The sequence below is a fragment of the Theropithecus gelada genome, chromosome 18, assembly GCF_003255815.1.
Source record: "Theropithecus gelada isolate Dixy chromosome 18, Tgel_1.0, whole genome shotgun sequence".
In the NCBI taxonomy this organism is placed as follows: domain Eukaryota; kingdom Metazoa; phylum Chordata; class Mammalia; order Primates; family Cercopithecidae; genus Theropithecus; species Theropithecus gelada.
The window spans coordinates 44122060-44141819 of NC_037686.1; the positions used below are offsets into that span (position 1 = coordinate 44122060).

At 44.0% G+C, this 19760-nt stretch overlaps 1 protein-coding gene across 1 annotated transcript in view; it reads left to right on the forward strand.

Annotated features, from left to right (window-relative positions):
- Positions 1-19760, forward strand: part of MYO5B (myosin VB) — a 385029-nt gene that overhangs the window by 320859 nt on the left and 44410 nt on the right. Inside the window, exons 23-27 of the mRNA XM_025364941.1 lie at positions 7287-7371; positions 8652-8800; positions 9875-9994; positions 11887-12027; positions 15482-15547. Of these exons, the coding sequence (XP_025220726.1) occupies positions 7287-7371; positions 8652-8800; positions 9875-9994; positions 11887-12027; positions 15482-15547 (561 nt within the window). The remainder of the gene's footprint in view (positions 1-7286; positions 7372-8651; positions 8801-9874; positions 9995-11886; positions 12028-15481; positions 15548-19760) is intronic.

Consider the following 19760-nt stretch of genomic DNA (forward strand, 5'->3'; position numbering starts at 1 on the left):
TGCAGTGTTTGGTTTTCTGTTCTTGCGACAGTTTGCTGAGAATGATGGTTTCCAGCTTCATCCATGTCCCTACAAAGGACACGAACTCATCCTTTTTTATGGCTGCATAGTATTCCATAGTGTATATGTGCCACATTTTCTTAATGCAGTCTATCATTGATGGACATTTGGGTTGGTTCCAAGTCTTTGCTGTTGCAAATAGTGCCACAGTAAACATATGTGTGCATGTGTCTTTATAGCAGCATGATTTGTAATCCTTCGGGTATATACCCAGTAATGGGATGGCTGGGTCAAATGGTATTTCTAGTTCTAGATCCCTGAGGAATTGCCACACTATCTTCCACAATGGTTGAACTAGTTTACAGTCCCACCAACAGTGTAAAAGTGTTCCTGTTTCTCCACATCCTCTCCAACACCTGTTGTTTCCTGACTTTTTAATGATTGCCATTCTAACTGGTGTGAGATGGTATCTCACTGTGGTTTTGATTTGCATGTCTCTGATGGCCAGTGATGATGAGCATTTTTTCATGTGTCTGTTGGCTGCATAAATGTCTTCTTTTGAGAATGTCTGTACATGTCCTTCACCTACTTTTAATGGGGTTTATTTTTTTTTCCTGTAAATTTGTTTGGGTTCTTTGTAGATTCTGGATGTTAGCCCTTTGTGAGATGAGTAGATTGCAAAAATTTTCTCCCCTTCTGTAGGTTGCCTGTTCACTCTGATGGTAGTTTCTTTTGCTGTGCAGAGGCTCTTTAGTTTAATTAGATCCCATTTGTCAATTTTGGCTTTTGTTGCCATGCTTTTGGTGTTTTAGACATGAAGTCCTTGCCCATGCCTATGCCCTGAATGGCATTGTCTAGGTTTTCTTCTAGGGTTTTTATGGTTTTAGGTCTAACATTTAAGTCTTTAATCCATCTTGAATTAATTTTTGTATAAGGTGTAAGGAAGGGATCCAGTTTCAACTTTCTAGATATGGCTAGCCAGTTTTCCCAGCACCATTTATTAAATAGGGAATCCTTTCCCTATTTCTTGTTTTTGTCCTGTTTGCCAAAGATCAGATGGTTGTAGATGTGTGGTATTATTTCTGAGGGCTCTGTTCTGTTCCATTGGACTATAGAGGTTTTGGTACCAGTACCATGCTGTTTTGGTTACTGTAGCTTTGTAGTATAGTTTGAAGTCAGGTAGCATGATGCCTCCAGCTTTGTTCTTTTGGCTTAGGATTGTCTTGGCAATGCGGACTCTTTTTTGATTGCATATGAACGTTAAAGTACTTTTTTCCAATTCTGTGAAGAAAGTCATTGGTAGCTAATGGGGATGGCATTGAATCTATAAATTACCTTGGGCAGTATGGCCATTTTCATGATATTGATTCTTCCTATCCATGAGTATGGAATGTTCTTCTGTTTGTTTGTGTCCTCTTTTAGTTCGTTGAGCAGTGGTTTATACTTCTCCTTGAAGAGGTCCTTCACATCCCTTGTAAGTTGGATTCCTAGGTATTTTATTCTCTTTGAAGCTATTGTGAATGGGAGTTCACTCGTGATTTGGCTCTCTGTTTGTCTGTTATTGGTGTATAAGAATGCTTGCGATTTTTGCACATTGATTTTGTATCCTGAGACTTTGCTGAAGTTGCTTATCAGCTTAAGGAGATTTTGGGCTGAGACGATGGGGTTTTCTAAATATACAATCATGTCATCTGCAAACAGGGACAATTTGACTTCCTCTTTTCCTAATTGAATACCCTTTATTTCTTTCTCTTGCCTGATTGCCCTGGCCAGAACTTCCAACACTATGTTGAATAGGAGTGGTGAGAGAGGGCATCCCTGTCTTGTGCCAGTTTTCAAAGGGAATGCTTCCAGTTTTTGCCCATTCAGTGTGATACTGGCTGTGGGTTTGGGTTTGTCATACATAGCTCTTATTATTTTGAGATACGTTCCATCAATACCGAATTTATTGAGAGTTTTTAGCATGAAGGGCTGTTGAATTTTGTCAAGGCCTTTTCTGCATCTATTGAGGTAATCATGTGGTTTTTGTCTTTGGTTCTGTTTATATGCTGGAATACATTTGTTGATTTCCATATGTTGAACTAGCCTTGCATCCCAGGTATGAAGCCCACTTGATCATGGTGGATAAGCTTTTTGATGTGCTGCTGAATCCGGTTTGCCAGTATTTTATTGAGGATTTTTGCATCAATGTTCATCAGGGATATTGGTCTAAAATTCTCTTTTTTGTGTGTGTGTCTCTGCCAGGCTTTGGTATCAGGATGATGCTGGCCTCATAAAATGAGTTAGGGAGGATTCCGTCTTTTTCTATTGATTGGAATAGTTTCAGAAGGAATGGTACCAGCTCCTCCTTGTGCCTCTGGTAGAATTCAGCTGTGAATTTGTCTGGTCCTGGACTTTTTTTGCTTGGTAGGCTACTAATTATTGCCTCAATTTCAGAGCCTGTTATTGGTCTATTCAGGGATTCAACTTCTTCCTGGTTTAGTTTTGGGAGTGTGTATGTGTCCAGGAATTTATCCATTTCTTCTAGATTCTAGTTTATTTGCATAGAGGTGTTTATAGTATTCTCTGATGGTAGTTTGTATTTCTATGGGGTGGGTGGTGTTATCCCCTTTATCGTTTTTTATTGTGTCTGTTTGATTCTTCTCTCTTTTCTTCTTTGTTAGTCTTTCTAGTGCTCTATCAATTTTGTTCCCCTTTTCAGAAAACCAGCTCTTGGACTCATTGATTTTTTTAAGGGTTTTTTGTGTCTCTATCTCCTTCAGTTCTGCTCTGATTTTAGTTATTTCTTGCCTTCTGCTAGCTTTTGAATGTGTTTACTCTTGCTTCTCTAGTTTCTTTTAATTGTGATGTTAGGGTGTCAATTTTAGATCTTTCCTGCTTTCTCTTGTGGGCATTTAGTGCTATAAATTTAGTGCTATAAATTTCCCTCTACACACTGCTTTAAATGTGTCCCAGAGACTCTGGTATGTTGTGTCTTTGTTCTCATTGATTTCAAAGAACATCTTTATTTCTGCCTTCATTTCGTTATGTACCCAGGAGTCATTCAGGAGCAGATTGTTCAGTTTCCATGTAGTTGAATGGTTTTAATTGAGTTTCTTAATCCTGAGTTCTAGTTTGATTATACTGTGGTCTGAGAGACAGTTTGTTAAAATTTCTGTTCTTTTACATTTGCTGAGGAGTGCTTTACTTCCAACTATGTGGTCAATTTTGGAATAAGTGCGATGTGGTGCTGAGAAGAATGTATATTCTGTTGATTTGGGGTGGAGAGTTCTGTAGATGTCTATTAGGTCTGCTTGGTGCAGAGCTGAGTTCAGTTCTTGGATATCCTTGTTAACTTTCTGTCTCGTTGATCTATCTAATGTTGACAGTGGGGTGTTAAAGTCTCCCATTATTATTGCGTGGGAGTCTAAGTCTCTTTGTAGGTCTCTAAGGACTTGCTTTATGAATCTGGGTGCTCCTTTATTGTGTGTGTATATATTTAGGATCATTAGCTCTTCTTGTTGAATTGATCCCTTTACTATTATGTAGTGGCCTTCTTTGTCTCTTTTGATCTTTGTTGGTTTAAAGTCTGTTTTATCAGAGACTGGGATTGCAACCCCTGCCTTTTCTTGTTTTCCATTTGCTTGATAGATCTTCCACTATACTTTATTTTGAGCCTGTGTGTGTGTCTGCACCTGAGATGGGTCTCCTGAATACAGCACACTGATGGGTCTTGACTCTTTATCCAATTTGCCAGTTTGTGTCTTTTAATTGGAGCATTTAGCCCATTTACATTTAAGGCTAATATTGTTACATGTGAACTTGATCCTGTCGTTATGATGTTAGCTGGTTATTTTGCTCGTTAGTTGATTCAGTTTCTTCCTGGCATCAATGGTCTTTACAATTTGGCATGTTTTTGCAATGGCTGGTACCAGTTGTTCCTTTCCATGTTTAGTGCTCCTTCAGGAGCTCTTGTAGGGCAGGCCTGGTGGTGACAAAATCTCTCAGCATTTGCTTGTCTGTAAAGGATTTTATTTCTCCTTCACTTATGAAGCTTAGTTTGGCTGGATATGAAATTCTGGGTTGCAAATTCTTTTCTTTAAGAATGTTGAGTATTGGCCCCCACTCTCTTCTGGCTTGTAGAGTTTCTGCCAAGAGATCAGCTGTTCGTCTGATGGACTTCCCTTTGTGGGTAACCCGACCTTTCTCTCTGGCTGCCCTTAACCTTTTTTCCTTCATTTCAACTTTGGTGAATCTGACAATTATGTGTCTTGGAGTTGCTCTTCTCAAGAAGTATCTTTGTGGCGTTCTCTGTATTTCCTGAATTTGAATGTTGTCCTGCCTTGCTAGGTTGGGGAAGTTCTCCCGGATAACATCCTGCAGAGTGTTTTCCAACTTGGTTCCATTCTCCCCATCACTTTCAGGTACACCAATCAGACGTAGATTTGGTCTTTTCACATAGTCCCATATTTCTTGGAGGCTTCGTTCGTTTCTTTTTGCTCTTTTTTCTCTGAACTTCTCTTCTCGCTTCATTTCATTCATTTGATCTTGAATCACTGATACCCTTTCTTCCAGTTGATCGAATCGGCTACTGAAGCTTGTGCATTTGTCATGTAGTTCTTGTGCCATGGTTTTCAACTCCATCAGGTCATTTAAGGACTTCTCTACACTGCTTATTCTAGTTAGCCATTTGTGTGATCTTTTTTCAAGGTTTTTAGTTTCTTTGCAATGGGTTCGAACTTCCTCCTTTAGCTTGGAGAAGTTGGATCATCTGAAGCCTTGTTCTCTCAATTCGTCAAAGTCATTCTCCATCAGCTTTGTTCCATTACTGGTGAGGAGCTGTGTTCCTTTGGAGGAGAAGAGGCACTCTGATTTTTAGAATTTTCAGCTTTTCTGCTCTGTTTTTTCCCCATCTTTGTGGTTTTATCTACCTTTGGTCTTTTATGATGGTGATGTACAGATGTGGCTTTTGTGTGGATGTCCTTTCTGTTTATTAGTTTTCCTTCTCGCAGTCAGGACCCTCAGCTGCAGGTCTGTTGGAGTTTGTTGGAGGTCCACTCTAGACCGTTTGCCTGGGTATCAGTGGCGGAGGCTGCAGAACAGCGAATATTGCTGAATAGCAATTGCTGCTGCCTGATCATTCCTTTGGAAGCTTTGTCTTAGAGGGGTACCCAGCCGTGTGAGGTGTCAGTCTGCCCCTACTGGGGGGTGTCTCCCAGTTAGGCTACTCGGGGTTCAGGGACCTGCTTTAGGAGGCAGTCTGTCTGTTCTCAGCTCTCAAACTCCGTGCTGGGAGAACCACTACTCTCTTCAAAGCTGTCAGACAGGGACACTTAAACCTGCAGAGGTTTCTGCTGCCTTTTGTTCAGCTATGCCCTGCCCCCAGAGGTGGGGTCTACAGAGGCAGGCAGGCCTCCTTGAGCTGTGGTGGGCTCTACCCAGTTCGAGCTTCCCAGCCGCTTTGTTTATCTACTCAAGCCTCAGCAATGGTGGGCGCCCCTCCCCCAGCCTTGCTGCCACCTTGCAGTTCAATCTCAGACTGCTGTGCTAGCAATGAGGGAGGCTTCGTGGGTGTGGGACCCTCTGAGCCAGGCGCAGGATATAATCTCTTGGTGTGCCAGTTGCTAAAACCATTGGAAAAGAGCAGTATTAGGGTGGGAGTGACCCAATTTTCTACTTGCCATCTGTCACCGCTTCCCTTGGCTAGGAAAGGGAATTCCCTGACCTCTTGCTCTTGCTAGGTGAGGTGATGCCTTGCCCTGCTTTGGCTCACGCTCGGTGTGCTGCACCCACTGTCCTGCCCCCACTGTCCGACAAGCCCCAGTGAGATGAACCCGGTACCTCAGTTGGAAATGCAGAAATCACCTGTCTTCTGCATCGCTCAGCTGGGAGCTGTAGACTAGAGCTGTTCCTATTCAGCCATCTTGGATCTGCCCCCCACTTTTTTTTTTTTTTTTTTTTTTAGACAGAGTTTTGCTGTCTCCCAGGCTGGAGTGCAGTGGCACTATCTCAGCTCACTGCAACCTCTGCCTCTCGGGTTCACGCCATTCTCCTGCCTCAGCCTCCCGAGTAGCTGGGACTATGGGTGCCTACTACCACACCCAACTAATTTTTTGTATTTTTAGTAGAGATGGGGTTTCACTGTGTTAGCCAGGATGGTCTCAATCTCCTGACCTCGTGATCCACCCACCTCGGCCTCCCGAAGTGCTGGGGTTGCAGGCATGAGCCACCACGCCTGGCCTCTTCACAGTTTTAATTCTTACTCCTCTTTGAGTAGACTACAATTTTTCTTTAGTTAGTATTTTTTCTTTTATACCTCTTTTTTCTGGTAATAATCACCTTATTTTGGTTTTGTCAACATCATCAGAAGTCCAACACTAGATTAGACAGTTGAATGTCAATAGCAAGTCATCTCTTTTCCAGAATTTGCACTTTGCTGGGCCAGTAAGACAGGTAAAGCAAGTGGGATGAAGACCAGAGATAATTTGTTCATTGTGAGCTTTTGGCCTTCCTAAGACCAGATTGAGAGCTCAAAAATTTAGCAAGAAAGGCAAACAAATACAAAAACATGAAAGCTGACATGGAACCAGTCCCTGTTGGACTTAACAAAAGGGGATGAATGCGGGAATAAAGACAAAGGCAAAAGAGTATATTTGGAAAAAGGGATCCGGGGGCTCCTTGCTTCCAGTAAACAAGGGCCTGAGCTTTTAGCTCCCTTCATATTTATTGAGTAAAAGAGATAGGGAGAAGGGGGTGATTGTCAGTCAGCAGCTTGACTCAGTGCAGACTTGCATAACTGCATTCTCTGAACAGTAGTCTCCAGATGTTCTAGTAGATAACCTCAAGGAGCACGGTGCCAGGGAGTGACTGCACTCAGCAAACCTTCTGGTGGCAGGTGTAGATGTGTTTGCCCACATCCTGCATTCATGATACACAGTTTGCTGTTTGATCATATAGCCTCAGTGGATTGCTGACTTGGTCACGATCCACAGGCCTTCAGCTGTCTTCAGAAAGCCTGTTATCTTTGTAAGTTCCTCAACAAGGCATGTGAGCTTGGGATAGAATTTTCGTGATGTTTTGTTGGACATTAGATGACCATAAATAGTGCTGAGCTCATCTGTCTTGTTTTAATGGGATTTTTCTTTTAGTACACATTTTTCCTTGAAAACAAAAGAAGCTTTACCCAAATCAATTTTCTTAAACAAAAAGAGCATTTACACATATCCAGTTAAAACTCAAATCCCACAAGAGAAGCCTCTCCTCTTCCCAGCATCATGAGACATTTTTCCCCTGTTGCTCTCTTCCAGCGAGTTGCAGACCTGGAGCAAGAAAATGCTCTCTTGAAAGATGAGAAAGAACAGCTCAACAACCAAATCCTGTGCCGGTCTAAAGGTAAGTACCAAAGCACTTGAGTTTTCTTTGGGGTTTTAATCTCTTTTCCTCACTGACTTCCCCCAAAGACTCCTAGCAAGCATGCAGTTAGACTGGAGGCTACAGTGGGGAAAGGATCTTAATAGAGGAAGATGAAGAAAGAATAATGACCTTTAAGATCCTGCTATAACATTTGGCTTCAAGAGTCTAAAGAGGTGAGACATGTGTAATGGGCAACATAGTACATGAGACTTGGAGTCAGGGAGGCCCGCACTCGAAGCATGATTCTGCCATGTGCCTCTGTGCGGCCTTGAACAGGCCTTCAGTTTGCTCATCTGCTACGCGGACATAAAGGTCCAGACATCAGGGGGCTCATGGAAGGAATGAGGAAGAGGCAGCCGGTGAAGTGTTTAGGAGGGTGGGTGACTCACAGTGAGCGCTCGGGAGCTGTCCTCATCCCTGTGTTTCACATTTGTCTTTCGTGTCCATCCACGCATCATGGTTTCTTCTACCCCCTGGGTCATCTGTTAATGTTTACTGAAGAAAGCGTCTTGAATCAGATCCCAGGTCAGCCTCTCTCAAGTGCCCACCAGCTCCTGGGCTGCCATCAGTCCCCATGTGCCACTCGGCTGTGGAGGAGCAGGGGGAGTCCACAGACCCCAGTTTCTGCCCCAACTCACCGTGATTTAGAGCAAATCCGCTTCTCTCATCCTCAGGTTCCTCATGTCGCAAGAGGATGGAACCACATGACCACACAGTCCCACCCAATATCACATCTTTTTGAAAACATGAACTGTTTTTAAACGTCCTTTTAAAACACTTCTGTCCGTTAATGTGAATGATAAGTTTTGGCAGGGGAGTGCCCTTTCCTTCTCTATTTGCCTTCCCTCCTTTCACCCCAGTCTCCTTTGATCTCCCTGCACTCCCAAGAACTGAAAGATCAGGACTAGGAAAGCAGTGTGAATAAGCCGCCGTTCTTCCAGGAATGCTGCCAGCATTTGCTGTGACAGTTGGCAGAAGAGAGGCTGGGGCATCAACTGAGGGAATTCTCACCTACGCCGCCAACTTCTGTCTCCCCATTCCCTGAGAGCAGAGTCTTTCTCTCCCTCTCTGAAGACTAAGCCAGAGTAAGGAGACTCACCTTTGCTCTGCAGTAGGTGAGGAGCCTAATAGATTCATCAGGAGCCTCTGATGAGCTCGTCATGGGCAGCCTCTTAACAAGAGATTAATCAGAAAGCTTGAGTCAATACATGTGAGGGAATCCATCCAGAAAAACTGCAGCTTAGCATGTTGCTTTCCAGATGAATTTGCCCAGAACTCTGTGAAGGAAAATCTCCTCATGAAGAAAGAACTGGAGGACGAGCGATCCCGGTACCAGAACCTTGTGAAGGAGTATTCACAGTTGGAGCAGAGATACGACAACCTTCGGGATGAGATGACCATCATAAAGGCAAGGGGGGTGCCTCTGCTGTGCCATGGCACGGGTCCCCGGCTCCTCTGCCCTCAGCTTCTGACCCCATGATCTCAGGCACTGCTTTCTGATGCGTGATGCTCAGTCTATGTGTTGTATGTGCAGCGCTTGCCATTACTGCAGAGAGGCAAAAGTAGCTGGGCTGGGTGATTCATTCCTACTGACAGACAGCTCCTTCTCCAACTTTGGGGTCATGGAGATCTCAGTTATGAGTTTAAGGAACATTCCACTCAAGTGTGTTATCTTTCCTGGTTCCTATTATGGGAAGATTTCCTGTGTTGAGACAGTAATGGGGTGTGGGAGTTCTCAGCTTCATTAGTGTGTGTGTGGCAGAGAGACCCACAGGGCCTAATTGTGTCTCCTAATCTGATGAGATGCAGTATACATAGAGATAATTTTATGATATTTTAGGATCTGTCATTCTTTTTTAACCCATGTAAACATTTCCTCCAGAAATGAGTATTCAAACAAGATGGAGTAAGTTAATTGCATAGAAGCCAGGAAGAAGAGCTGAATAGGAGCATCCATAGAAGTCTAAAATTGTCCTACCAAGCTCAGTGTTCACACTGACAGCCAAATCAGATGCAGAAAAAAAAAAAAGTATTTTTAAATGAACAGTATAAATGGTAAACTATTTTTAATATGCTACTATTTTCATAAACAAAATTTGGGAAGTGCAGGTTGAAGGGAGGGGCCATTCTGGGCAGGTGTGGAACATTCTTTTCAAGGGAGAAGTGGGTAATGTGACTGCCTTTATGCATTTCACAAGCAAGACTGGGAGTGAAAGGTTTTTCCAGGACTTCTCAGAGAAATTGACCCAAGTGTTAGGAATTTGCATTTCATTAAGAGACGAAAAGTGGATGACTCCAGTAAGAACTGTAGGTGACATGTTTCATAGGACTAGCTCTATTTAGCCATCATTCCAAGAAGCAATGATACCTATTCTTGTTTACAAATTAGGCAGAAGGATAACTCTAGGGCCTGCCACCATGAGAAATAAGTTCTCAAGAACATTAGTTCCTAATGAGCTGTCACATTTTTCTTCTTGAACAGCAAACTCCAGGTCATAGGCGGAACCCATCAAACCAAAGTAGCTTAGAATCTGACTCCAATTACCCTTCCATCTCCACATCTGACATCGGAGACACTGAGGATGCCCTCCAGCAGGTGGAGGTAAGTGATGCAGGCTCTTGGGTACTGCCCTTCGCCAGAGGGAGTGTGTATTTTTTCTGTGTGGAACTGTCCAAGAGAGATTTACTCTTCTGCTGGTGGTGACCAGAGTGCCCAGGGGCTAATTCTCAAGAGAGGATCACTTGGACTGCAGTGGATTTAGAGACAGTTCTCTGGAGTTAACACTTACTGTGCAAAGCAATACATTATTGTTTACCTTACACCCTATCCAGAAAGGAAGGAGGAAGATGGATCTCTGATTCCTCTTGAAAAACCAAGAAACTGATGCAGAGAGGTGAAATAGGTGGTTTAAGAAGGAACAGCTAAGTCATTAAAATAGATACAACTTATCCCCACTTAATATCATAGTGCATATAGTAATATCAATAAATACACAAGAAAATTGCCCCTTCACTTAGAAGCTGGATAAAACTCAGAACAACAAAAAATATTTGGAATGAACATATGCTGGGTGACCGTATCTTTGTTGGTAATAGCCTCTTAGAGTCAGTCACTAAATGTACCACACAGTGGACTGTCTGGTCTGTGTGTAATTTTGTCAAAGGTACAAAAGATACAATTTTTCCTCTGGCATTTGAAAAGAAAATCACAGGCACATGCGCGCGCCACACACACAACCTTATAAAGCATGTGGAAATAACATGGAGGAGAGACAGAATTAAAAACAAATGGGTTTGGAGCAGGTCTTTGTGCAGGATCTGCTGGTCGTTGCTAGAGAAACAGTGGTGACCGAGCTGGAGAAGTCCCTGCCCTCATCTGACAGACAGCTAGACAACGAGCCGTTAGGGAAGAAACATGTGATGTGATTGCAGGTCCTGCTAAGTGCTATAAAGAAAAATAAGAGACCATGAGCAATAGAGAATGCTGGAGCAGGGGGTGGAGGGAGAGAAGGAGGTTCTATCTGAAGGCCTCCTATCTGTTGTGTGGTTCTGCATGGCTTGCCGCCTGCTGGACACACTTAGTAAGCCTTGCCTAAGTGCTGGCTTGAGACGCTTGGCTTTGCATTGCAGTCTTCTAAGCCTAGGCCCCTGGAGGCTTCAGTCAGCCTCAACTCCAGGCATATCACCCTGGTGTTTGTATGTGTGACTGTCTATATGTAGACATAAGCATTGTCATCACTGGGTTTATGTTCCTCAAGGAAGTCAAGACTGGTCCAGTGCTGGTCAAACATGAAGCACTGGTGGAACCAAATTATATTGTCTCACATGTACATACATGTGCTTAAAAATCCACATGGATGTGCTTATACACATTCCCCATTCACAGGCAGATGCACGTGTTTGTACACCCCTGTCCCCACGCATTAGAGTCCTGGAGGGCAAACTCAGGCATAAATCCAAAAGGAACAAAATGTGGGAAATAGATGCTTTAAGATCTGTTGGATAAATAGGTTCCAGGGCAAAGCAAGCATTGATTCCATTTCAAGATGCAATCAAGTGATGGCTGACGGCACATTGCAGTGATTGGTAACCACGTTGAATCTTCGTTAGAAAGCGCTATGTCCCAAGTTCTGTAGTTTCTCCGGCATGGGACCATTTTCCAGAAGAGAGCTCTTTTAACTTCCAAAGAAAGTGCCTGTGTTTTTATCCATTTGTTCTTGGAATATATGATTGGTCATTTTAAGTGGCTCACACAGGAGGAATATAAATGGCTGAGACTCAGATGTTATCTGGACAGAAAATGAGCCTGGAGCACCAACTGTGATATGAGAAATGTTAGTTGGTTGTCATTGGCTCTGTATTTGAGATGCAAATTGACGTTTGGGAGGAGAGAGGAGACAGATGGCTGATAGAGAGGGAGACAGTGAAGTGCTGTGTGTTCCCTAAGGCATGTATTTAGGAAAACCTCTTTTCTGCGCCTGTCTTCCTTTGAAGGAAATCGGCCTGGAGAAGGCAGCCATGGACATGACGGTCTTCCTGAAGCTGCAGAAGAGAGTACGGGAGCTGGAGCAGGAGAGGAAGAAGCTGCAAGTGCAGCTGGAGAAGAGAGAACAGCAGGACAGCAAGAAAGTCCAGGTACGTGAAGGGGCTGCAGTGCTCTTATGGTGCTTGGATGAGAGAACAATCCAGCTCGTGTTCCCAGGGCTCATGTGGCATGTGTGACCACATGGGATCATGCTCCTGCTAAGTCTCAGAGGGCTCTTCCTTATTGCATTGGAGTCATGCTGAGTCTTCTCTGAGTGCCCCTACACCACCCAGCTGAACAGGAGTAAGCTCCCTCGTGCCCTGGGTTTCCACTGGTGAAGCTAGGGGGAAGTCTGTGGCATCATCACCTACTTGCAAAGAGGGGAGCTCCCTGCCAGGAGGACCAGGCTGTGTAATAAGTGTGTAAATACAGCAGAAGTCAAATGTTCACAGAGATAACCTATCGCCCTTTCATACCTGGGATCTGGCATGGGCTTGGGTTCAGCCTTTTTGGGTCAGAGGCAGACCAAGTGTGTGTCACTCACCCTCCTCTCCCATGGCTGCACCCTTGCCTCAGTCCAGATCATCAGCAGCCTCTTGGGTCTAGAAAGGATATTGTTTGAAATCTTAGTAGCCCCAAAAATAATCGTTCCATCTCAAGGAACTATTGGGCACCCACACTGCATTCAGAACTATGCCAGTGCCAGGCATGTAGTAGGTACACAAAATGTTCCTTAAAGGACAGCAGATAACAATGTAAGAGAAATCCCCAGGATTTCTCTTGAGGATTGAGGAATTTAAATGTTACGAGGAATTTAGATGTTATGTCTGGGAGAGCCGGACATAATACATGTGAAAAGTAAAAAATAACTTTGGTGGCACTTAAATAAATGCAAGTTGAGTGTGAACAGGTTGGTGCCATAGGAGTAGAGAATCCATTGAATATAGCAGTGCTAAGGAGGAAAGAACCATTTATTTCCCTGGAGATAGAAGGACCACTTCTAAAGGGTACAAGGCCAATTCTGCCATGGGTTATATCATCAGCTGACCTCATAGTGAGCTTGAAAAAGGCCTTTCGTGTGTTCTCAGGCCTGAATTATTAATTGTGGAGTTTGACACCTACCCCATGTTCTCAATCCCCATCCCTTACCTCACTTCTGTGCCCAGTCATTTTTTGCAACACCTGTGTTCCCTTTGCAATCAATTGTGATACAGATTCTGATCTATATTGCTAGCAAATTCTTGTTTCCCCTCCCCTCCCCGAGCAGTAACTGGGGTGGGGGGGAAATCTTGCTGATGGGTTTAAATCTCTCAGATGGACTTGATTCAGAATGGAAAGTGAAGAGATTAGGTTTCTAAATTACTCTGAATTAGAAGGAAAGCGCCCTGACAGGCAAGTGCAAATCAAATCAATGAAAAGCTACACAGATGATATCAGACGGTGCCTGACGTACAAGTTCTTGGCCTATCCAGCTGTACCTAAAGATTCATTCTCCAGGCTCCGCATTCCAGACATGCCAACTAATTTTGGAATCTTGGCTTTAGAACTTCTCTGGATACCAAATAAAAAAGGGTATCTTTTTCCTCCAAAATAACCATGGAACAATAGTTAGAACTCTAGGCCTGGGCCGTAGCTCTGTCATGTATATTAAGGATCTCTCTTTAGGGACAATGGCCTTGTTTCTGACAGTTTAAGGAAGGAAAGACAGGAGTGGGTTGGGGGAGGGTATGGGATCCCTCTGTAGCACCCTGAAATGGAGCTTTTGGAGGTCAAGTTCTTGGATTCGCTGTTGGTCCAAAGAGGGATCCTGAACTACCTGGGTCTTCATACTGGAGAGAGATGGCTCGGGTCTCAGCCGCAGAGAGAGGCCACGCACTGAGTGAGGAATGGCAGCGAAGCCCGTGGGATGTACCATCAGTATGGGAGTGAGGGTGGGGCCTCTATAACAGTCTATGGTCAGTGCATTTGACCTCTCACCCAGCCACCTCCCTTTCTCAAGCCTGGCAAAGTCACCTTGGCCAATAGGGTGATTCCTATGGGCTGCCCACTTACAAACATGACTGCCAGCCCATCTTAATAGAGCCCCTTGAGTCGGAGTAGGTGGTCTCCATTTTCTGAGAATCTGATGGACTCAATATTGTCCATGGACACATGGCAAATCCATGCTACATAGAACACAAGTACAGAACTCTCACCGGAGCAGCAGGTTGAATGCGGACCCTGGACAGCCACAGCCTCCTGTACCACTGGTGTTGGTGGAGGCAAAACAGACACTGGTACTTTGGAGGGGCTTTACCCCCAGGTTGCAGGGCTGGAAACAGTGCAGTTAAGTGTCGGCATCCTTCAACTGGGAGGAGTACAGGAGATGCTCGGATCCTGTTCCTGTCTCCAAGCCTGGGGCACGCTAGTCCATCCACAGCAGGAGGACCTAACACTGCTAGCTAGCATGTAGGTAATCTCAGTAAGTGATCTTTCCGTTTTTACCTCCAAAAGTCCATCTTATTCAGGGACTATCACCCACTACTTGAAATTACTCCAAGTAGTTAACCATTTATGAAGCTGTTTCTACCCCTTCTCATTGGCAGTTTAAGTCTAGTAGCAGCTAAATAACTGTAGGAATTATTTGCTCAGCTGAATCCTAGTGAGTTGTTACTCCAGAAATTGCCATAGACAAGCACTAGCTTTGGAGTTCTGTCAGATGGCATTACGGAGTGTTGTGGGCCATCTCTACTACCTGCGGTAGTGTCATGGAGGAAGCAGCTCTCTGCAAGGTGCTTAGAGTTTAGTTAGGAAACAACACACTAGGGAGGTTTCCTCCCTCATAAATTGGAACGTAACTTGTTAACCTTGTTACTAGAGACATAGTTTTACAGTGTGTGTTAGCTTCCTAAGGCTGCTGAAACAAAACACCACAAACTGGATGACAACAACAACAAAAATTTACTCTCTCAGAGTTCTGGAGGCCGGAAGTCAGAAATTAAGGTGTTGACAGCCTCTGTTCTCTTGAAGGCTTTAAGGGAGAATTTGCTTCATGCCTTTCTCTTAACTTCCCATGTTTCTGGCCATCCTGGTGCTCCCTGCCTGGCAGCTGCGTGGCTCCAGCCTCTGCCTCCCTCTTCACATGGCCATCTTCCCCGTGTCTTCTTCCGACTGGATTAGCGTCCACCCTAATGAGCCCAGCTTAACTTGATTACATCTGCAAAGACCCTAATTGCAAATAAGGTCACATTCACAGTTTCTAGGGGTGAGGACTTCAGAATATCTTTTGGGGGGCAAAATTCAAGCCATAACACCGTGTTATACATATTTAACCTATAAGTGCCTGTGGGGACCAGGTGAGGGAAGGTGGGGTGGGGACAGGAGGGAGGTGTTGATGGAGCACTTCATGGTAGGCTGGAGTGTTGAGCTGCACTTTGAAGGTGGGAAGGAAGTGGACTTGTGGAGGGTGGGAGTGCTGGGTATTCATGCGCAGGCAGGATGAGCAAGTTTGACCACAGTCGGAAACACCTCTGTGGAATATCTTGCTCGAGGTCCACGCTCATCTTTGTCTCTCTATCCATGCAGGTGGAACCACCACAGACTGACATAGATTTGGACCCGGATGCAGATCTGGCCTACAATAGTCTGAAGGTAAGATTCTTAGGGGACAGGCTTCCTGGAACACTCCCCCAGGAGAGGGCAGATGACAAATCTGGACATCAGGAGATCAGGCCCTGAACCACAGTCTGCTGACAAGGAGAGCCATAAGCAGGTAGCTTCCTTTTTCCATGCTGCAGTTTCTTCACCTTTGGAATGAAGGAAAATTTGTATCTACTACAGGAATGATTATAAATATATGACCTACCCAATACAATTTCAGTTCAAATATGGCCACTAAAAATCACTTAGGAAAAAGCAAGGCTTGCATGGGCAAACATAGGGCAGAGGGATCTGCCAGTGTGTCCTCTGGTGGCACGCGGGGAGACAGTGCAGTAGAACAGTGGGAGGTGAGTGGGCCCCACAGCAGGGAGGAGTGCACAGAAAAGGAGCTTCAGAAGAGGCCCACCCCATTACCATCCTCAAAGACGTGATAATGTGGGAATTTAGCTTATCTGCCAGTCACCTACAGGACTACAAATAACTCTGGCTGGTTGATCTGAAGGTAGTAAGTTATCTCAATGGACTGTTCACAGTCTGTTACAGATCGAACTTCTTGTTCTATTCCTTCCCCCATCTTACTGCTGCACTTGACTTGTCAAAAAAATAAATAACTCTGGTAACAGCTACATTGCCCAGGAGAGCAGCCTTGAAGCATTCCCATGGCTTATTTCTAATTTTTTAAAGTGTGGTAAAATACACAAAAAATTTACCATTGTAATTAACTCCTTTAAGTGTACAGTTCAATAGTATTAAATACACTCATAATGTTATTCTAGCATCTCACCAGCACTCCATAACTCTTTTCATCTTTTAAAACTGAAGCTCTGTACCCATTAACAACTCCCCAGTTCCTCCTCCCACAACCTCTGGCAACCACGATTGTACTTTGTCTCTCTGCATTAGACAACTCTAGGTTCCTCACATAAGTAGAATCGTATAGTATTTGTTTTTTGTAATTGGCTTATTTCACTTAACATTATGTCCTGATGGTTCATCTCTATTGTAGCATGTGTCCGTCTTCTTCTAAGACTGCGTCCCATTGTGTGTGTGCGGATCACACTTTGCTTATCCATTTGTTAGACATCTAGGCTGCTTGTCTGTTTTAGCTATTTTGAATAATGCTGTACTGAACATGGTTTCCAAGTATCTCTTGGAGACCCTGCTTTCAGTTCTTTTAGGTATATACCCCAAAGCGGAGTTGCTGGATCATGTGGTCATCCTATTGTTAATTTTTTGAGGAACTGCTGTACTGTTCTCCATAGCAGCTGTACCATTTTACATTCCCACCAGCAGTTCACAAGGGTTCTGATTTCTCCACATCCTTGCCAACACTTAGTATTTTTTTTTTTTTGATAGTAGCTATTCTGATAGGTGTAAGGTGATGTCTCATTGTAGTTTTGACTTGCATTTTCCTAATAGTAATACTGAGCATCTTCTCGTGTTTATTGGTCATTTCTATGTAGCCTTTGAAGAATGTCTTTTCAGTCTTCTGCCCATTTCTGAATTACGCTGTTTCGGGTTTTGTGTTGAGTTTTAGGAGTTCTCTACATATTCTAGCTATTAATCCCTTATCAGATACATGATTTGCAAATGATTTCTCCCATTCTGTGGGTCATCTTTTTACTCTGATAGTGTCTTTTGGTGTACAAAATGTTTACATTTTCATGAAGTCCAGTTTGTCTATTTTCCTTTGTTGCCTGTGCCTTTGGTGTCATGTTTAAGAAATCATTGTCAAATCTGATGTCATAAGGCTTTTGCCCTGCGTTTTCTTCTGAGAGTTTTATAATTTTAGGTCTTACATTTAAGCCTTTGATCCACTTTGACTTAATCTTTGTTGAAGATTGAGGTAAGGGCCCAACTTAATTCTTTTGCTGTGGATGTCTGGTTTCCCAACACCATCTGACTTTTTAAACAACCAGGGCCACACAGATGGCATGGGAGAGTGTGTCATAGAGATCTCCTTCTGGAGTCGTTGATTAGACTTACTTGCCTCATGTGATATTCTACAGATTCAAAGCCCTCCAAGGAGCCTGGGAGTCTTTCAGTGGGATAAATGCCTGCAGCGAGGGGACTTCTACGTGCCAGCCTTCAGCTGCCTTTCCCAAGGGAGGCTTAGCCCCTGGGGATGAAAATGAGCATGTGAACTATTATAGTTAGCATTTTGGGGACATCAGTGCCACCCATCCTTTCAGAGGGGTCCAGTAGTTCCCCCGGAGTAGATGTGGGACTGATGGCATCAGGCATTACTGAACTTGCTGGAAATGTAGATTCTCAGGTCCCCTCCCAGACCCGCTGAATCAGAAGCTTGGGATAGGGCCCAGCCATCTGTGTTTTAACAAGCCCTGCAAGAGATTCTGTTGCCCACTCAGGTCTGAGAACCACTGTACTACCCTACCCACGAAGCTGCCTCCCAGACTCCTGCATTAAAATCAGTGCAAAAACTCCTCCTCCATTTAGCTGTGCTTGAGGAAGATGCCCCTTCTTGATTTTACAGGCTTCATCTCCACTGCCAAGCAGGGGGCCCAGCACAGAGAGGGTGCAATAAATACTTGTCTTAAACTGCCACAAGTCTAAATAGCTGCTCCACTCTGCTGCTGTTGACTTAGGCCAGGATTCTGAGGGTGTGAGACCTGGTTTTCCCAGCAGTGTCTCTGATGAAATGATTTTACCTATGGGCCTTGTCACAGAGGCTGGTCCTGGGGACCCCTGGGGTTAAAATTACCCACTGTAAGGAAGCACTCATGTTGAAGAGGCTGGCTTGGGTGCTTCTCACTTAACCAGGCCCAGCCCAGCATTCAGGGGACTTTATGACCACTTATTACTATTGTTTATAATAATGGAAATTGGGCTTTTAGGCAGAACACAGTCAGCTTATATTTAGTGAGCTCCCCCTATGCACATCCCTCCTGAATGCTCTGAAGTGTGCAAAGGGGTGGGAAGTATACTGTGCCCTCCAAAAGTATAGACTCTACCTGAGCAGGTAAGTCAAAGCGCTAAGATGACGAGTCGACACACCTGGCCACTCAGCTGCCTCTTCCAGCCTGATCCTTTTCCAGTTGGATTTGAAAAAGCTGCCCACAGGTACATGCACGAGATGAGGCTACTCTAGGAAGACCCCTTGACAAGTAGCGATTTTTTGCTTAAACCCTTTTACCAGAATTTTAAAAATTTCTGCTGATCCTGCTGGAATGCAAAAGGTAACTGCAGCTCTTGGCAGAAGCACACTGACTGTGTACCCTGCACGAGGCTTAGGTGCCCCCATTTGGGGTAAGGTCATGTAGAAGGGTTCTCAGGGCCAGTCACTCCTGCAGAGCATTGTCTCTGGAGGCCTGAGTAGGGTGGATGGAAGATGGGTCTCCCTGCGGTGACTGTTAGCCCCGGCCAGTATGCAAAAGCAGAGGAGAGTGAGTGTAGGGATGGTGAGGGTAGGAGGGGTGGCTCTAGGGCCAGCAGAGGAGGAAGCTCACCATTCCCTGGTGCCTGAGACAGGCCTGGTAGCCAAAAAGAGCCATGACTGTGCTGACCTGGAAGCCAGCTGGGCAGACAGACCCTGCTTACGGCCAGCAGCAGTGTTGGTTTTTCTTTATCGAACTGCTGTCAGCCAGAGCTGGATTCAAATCAGGAGATGGTACCCACTGACTCAGAGTTTGTGCAAGAATAATAGGGAACTGAGAGTCCAGCTTGGCACTTAAACACTTTTCACCTCAACTGACTATCCAGCCTTTGGTTAATCTAATGTTGAACATGCATCAGAAAAGACTTAATTGAGAAGATACTTGAGTGGTTTTTTTTTTTCCTTAATGTGTCCTTTTTATAGACATTTTTCATTTTATCTGTAAATTTATTAAAGTAATTCTGTTCATAGAAAAATTTTAAAATACAGGAAAATTTAGAGAATTTTTAAAAAATCCATATTCCTGCCACTTAAAGGCAGTCTTTGATATTATTTGAATATTTATTTCTAATGCTTTTTATATGCATATTTATATAGCTGTTATATATGTAATTTTTTATTCTGCTTTTTTTCCTCACTATAATGAGCATTTTTCTACATGTCTTTGTAAACATGATTTCCATGGTTGATTAAAATTTGATGACATTATCACAATTATCCATTCTCTAATTGATGAATATATTCTCATGTTTTACTTTTATAAATAATCCTGTGATGAAACTAGGCTTTTTTTTGAGAGAGAACTGGACT